At 34.3% G+C, this 4,718-nt stretch overlaps 1 protein-coding gene across 2 annotated transcripts in view; it reads left to right on the forward strand.

Moving 5' to 3' along the window:
- The window catches only part of LOC106871524 (putative ubiquitin-conjugating enzyme E2 W-B), a 33,026-nt gene extending 28,878 nt beyond the window's left edge, over window positions 1–4,148 (forward strand). The window contains exons 4-6 of one of the 2 annotated variants that reach the window (XM_052974734.2): window positions 1,078–1,233; window positions 1,582–1,657; window positions 2,052–4,148. In XM_052974734.2, the coding sequence (XP_052830694.1) occupies window positions 1,078–1,233; window positions 1,582–1,657; window positions 2,052–2,065 (246 nt within the window). In that variant the 3' untranslated portion in view covers window positions 2,066–4,148. Of the gene's footprint in view, window positions 1–1,077; window positions 1,234–1,581; window positions 1,705–2,051 lie in introns of those variants that run through there. The other variant, XM_089366566.1, reaches the window with a different exon arrangement.
- Window positions 4,149–4,718: the final 570 nt, after the last annotated feature.

Consider the following 4,718-nt stretch of genomic DNA (forward strand, 5'->3'; position numbering starts at 1 on the left):
ACACACACACACACACACACACACACACACACACACACACACACACACACACACACACACACACACACACACACCACACACACACACACACACACACACACACACACACACACACACACACTCTCTCTCTCACATTCTGACCTACAAATATAAATGGAATCCTGATCTATTGTAAATTACTCCACTTACAGTTCATTAATGCTAATTACCTATAAACATTAGCCTAATATAATTATTACAAGAAGCCAAGCAATTAGGCATAAAAATCGTAGCCTGGCACAATTGATGATTAGTGTACAAAGAAGCAGGGTGGGGGTAGGACTGACCTCCACCCCACTTACTATGACGACGACGACTGCTACTATGAAGACGATGACCTGATATCCAAACAGCCACAGCTGAGAATATTCCTCCCCTCCCCCACATTGATAATCATTATTTTAGTGTTAAGTCTAGTGTTACGTTCAGTTACACTTTAGTGTCGAAGTGTTTTGCTATTAACAATTAGCGTTTCATTTGAGTTAATTTTCCAAAAATTGCTAACCACCTTTTTTTTCCCTTTTTATCATTTACTTGTTTCAGTCGTTTCATTGTGGCCATGCTGGAGCACTGCTTTGAAGAGTTAAAAGCTGTTTTGTACTTTTCATAAAAATAGCTTTTTTCTTTTTTTTCCTACCTGGCCCTAGATTTCATTGTTGCAAAGGAGTTTAATTAGATTTTAAATTGAGAATGAGAAGAAGCAGATTGGCCAGACATCTTTTTATTTTCTTATTCTTTTACTAGTTTCAATCATTTGACTGTGGCTATGCTGGGGCTCCACCTTGAAGGGTTAAAAACTAGGGGCCATGTAAAAAAAAAAAAAAAAGCTATTTTTATAAACAGTACAAAAGTAGTGGTCATTAGATTTTCCATCTGCATTTCCAAGCGTGACCAACTCAGACCAGATATTACCCAATCATCTCTCGGCCTCCCACCATTTAGTATCAAGAGGGTTAATTTACACATTTTTACACACTCACGCACACCTCCAAAACTCGTCTAAATTGCTAATTGCTGCCAATGTTCTTTCCATTGCAGGTGACCTTTATAGGTAACAACATACCTGTTCACCCACACGTTTACAGCAACGGTCACATTTGTCTTTCAATATTATCTGATGACTGGTCTCCAGCCCTGTCTGTACAGTCAATCTGCCTTAGCATTATCAGTATGCTCTCCAGCTGCCGAGAAAAGGTAAGAACTCACTGTAATTTTGCAAATATCTCTCCTGGAACAAACAACTGCTATTCTCCCAATAACAACACAAAAATTCTTTGACGGTCTTATTCAAAACCTCATGTTTCTTGTCTCTTCTATGACCATACACTTGTCCAAATTTACCAATTTTATTCTTGAATTTCAGAATCTATTGTAATGTAGTTGTTCAACTTGAGATCAAACTCTGATTTATCGAACTTTGATCAAAACGCATAAACCATCACATCTCTTCTCAAAGATCATGCATCTTAGATTTATAATTTATAAAAGTATTTTTATGAAACCAAACATTTTAATATAAATCTCTTTTTTGTGTTTATTCAGAAACGTCCCCCAGACAATGGTTTTTATGTAAAAACAGCACACAAAAATCCCAAAAAGACCAAATGGTGGTATCATGGTACGTTACTAAATTCCTTTAATAATATTTAAAATTATATTTGTATTTTGTAAGTGTTATCTTTGCTTTCTCTGAACAAACAGTTTATTAGCAATGTCATCACTGATATAGATTGGAGTTGAATTTAGATAGCACCTGACATATTGGTTCTTTCAAAACAGTCTTCCCACTGCACTCTGCATGTTAGTGGAACGTCACTGAGGCAAGTGGAGAAGTTTAAGTATCTTGGGGCTGTATTTAAAAGTGATGGGAATCAGGAGGCTGATTTGGATGCTAGAATTCAGAATTGCTGCAGCATTTGATGTACTTTCTTGTACTTTAACATCAATAATAGATTTCAATTGTTTTAACTTAAAAAAAAAAAATAATTTTTTTTTTTTTCAATTCATTTCAGATGATACAGTATGAAAGTGGATTACCATTATTGTTATAAAAGCAAACACCCTAAATTGGCAGACAATGTTTGATCAAAGTAATAATCTGGTTATGTTCCAGACACTGAATATTATTACTATTGAAGATTCACAGAAAAAGAAGAAAAATAATATTAAAAAAAAAATGAATAAAAAAAATTTAAAATAATAAAAAAAAATCTGGTTAACTAACAACCACAATTGCAGAACTATAAACCCCTAGAGTGCATCATTTTATCTTTTTCTTATAACCCCTCTCTCCCCCACTCAACACCCACTTTCACTTTTTTTGTTTGTATTTTGGCTCATTTATACAGTTAAAAAAAAACAAAAAAAATTTTAGTTTCTAAGTTTTTTTTTTTTTGCTTTGTTAAACAAAAGCAATTTTTTTTCCATATTTATTCACACTTAGCATGTATGATAATTAAATTAAGCTAAAATACCTTCATACTTAAAATAACTTAATAAAAAAAAAATTCTGAAAAAAAAAAGTGAAAACAAAAACTTCAAACAACAACAACAAAACTAAAATATTTTATTTAGCACAATTTATTAAATTGGTCTCTTCAATTCACCAAGTGTCAAGTTTTATCAATCTTCTCCAAAAACTACAACCAAAGTAATTAGTATTTAATTAATGTAAAGGCTTCTATGAAAATATTGTTGTTTTTATTATTATTATTATTATTATTATTATTATGGTTGGCCAGCTGGCAGAATCCTTACTGTACCGGATTAAATGCTTAAAGGTATTTCTTCCAGTTTTTTTTATGATTTGAGCTCAAATGCCACAGAGGGTGACTTTTGCCTTTCATCCTTTCAGGGTCGATAAAATAAGCACCAGTTGGACACTGGGGTCAATGTAATTGTCTCAACCCTACTCCCTTAAAATTTCTGGCCTTTTGCCAAAATTTTAAATCCTTATTGTTATGTGAGAATCATTAGCATATCGGACAAAATGCTAAGTGGCACCGCTTCTGGTTCTTTACTCTTTGAGCTCAAGTTTTGCAGAAGTCATTTTTGCCTTTCATCTTTTTTTTTGAGGTTGATAAAATAAAGTACCAGCTCAACACTTACTGACTCATCTCCTCCCTAACATTGCTGGCCTTGTGCTAAAATTTAAAACCATAAATCTTATTATTAAGGCGGCGGCGAGGTGGCAGAATTGTTAGCACGCTGGACGAAATGCTTAATGGTATTTCGCTTGTTGCTACATTCTGAGTTCAAATTCCACCGAGGTCGACTTTGCCTTTCATCCTTTCGGGGGTCGATAAATTAATTACCAGTGAAACACTGGGGTCGATATAATCAGCTAGTCCCCATCCCCACAAATTTGAGGCATTGTGCCTCCAGTAGAAAGGATTATTATTATTTTTTAAGGTAGCAAGCTTGTAGAACCATTAAGGAGTTGGACAAAATGCTTAGCGGTATTTCGCTTGCTGCTACATTCTGAGTTCAAACTCTGCTGAGGTCGACTTAGCCTTTCATCTATTCAGGCTCAATAAAATAAGTACCAGTTGAATACTGGGGTCGATGTAATCGATTTACCCTCTCCCCTGAAATTGCTGGCCCTGTGCCAAAATTTGAAACCATTATTATTATTATTATGGTGACAGTAGGCTGACAGAAATGATTGCACACTAGAAAAATATGCTTTGCTGGTATTTCTTCTGGTTTGGCTTTGAGCTCAAATTTCTTCGAGGTCAACTTTGCCCTTTAGGGTTGATAAAATAAAGTACCAGCTAAGCACTGGGGTCCAGTGTTTACTGACTAACCAGCTCCCACAGAATTTCAGGCCTTGTGTCTATAGAAGAAAGACTACTATTCTTATTTCAGAATTAACCTTTAAAAAAAAAAAAGAAAAAAAAATTAGTTCTGATTTTATTGTAAGACATTATTATTATTGAAAGACAGTTCTCTAGAACAATCTTATTATTATTATTATTATTATTATTTTTTTCTGTTTTTCAACATTAGTCTCCTTCCGAGAGAGAATTTCTTGATTTTTGTTTTGTTTTGCTGGTTTTTCAAAGAAAATAAAATTTGTGCTAAAATGTTTAGATTTGAACTAGAAAACACAATGGAATATGTACAAATATAAAATTTAAATGAAGTGTGTGGGTGTGGGTGTGTGGGTGTGTGCTTCTTGAGTCAGGCCAATTTTGTTCGTTTTATTTATGGTAGCTGTTTTTAAATTAAAAAAAAAAATTTTTTTTTTTTACTTGACATTTCAATAGTTTGTTAGTTTGCATAGGTTCAATTCTGCGATGATGCCTTAGTATCATTCAATGGTTTTATGATTGCGCTAACACACACACACACGCACACATGGCTATACACGCATATACAGACATATACTCAGGTATTCACGTATGCACACAGATATTCTCCCATACAAGCACTCACACATGCATGCAAATACGCACACATTTGCATGCAGACATGCATGCATGTACGTACGCACGCACACACACACACACACACACACACACACACACACACACACACACACACACACACACACACACACACACACACACTCAGTGCTAACGTATATTCAATTAATCACTGATTTCTTTAAACAGTTATCTTCCTTGTGTATCTTCCATTTTACATAAAGTAATTTCTCTTTCGGTCATCTTCAAGTA

Source organism: Octopus bimaculoides, chromosome 19 (assembly GCF_046866305.1).
Source record: "Octopus bimaculoides isolate indiv1 chromosome 19, ASM4686630v1, whole genome shotgun sequence".
NCBI classification, from domain to species: Eukaryota; Metazoa; Mollusca; class Cephalopoda; order Octopoda; family Octopodidae; genus Octopus; species Octopus bimaculoides.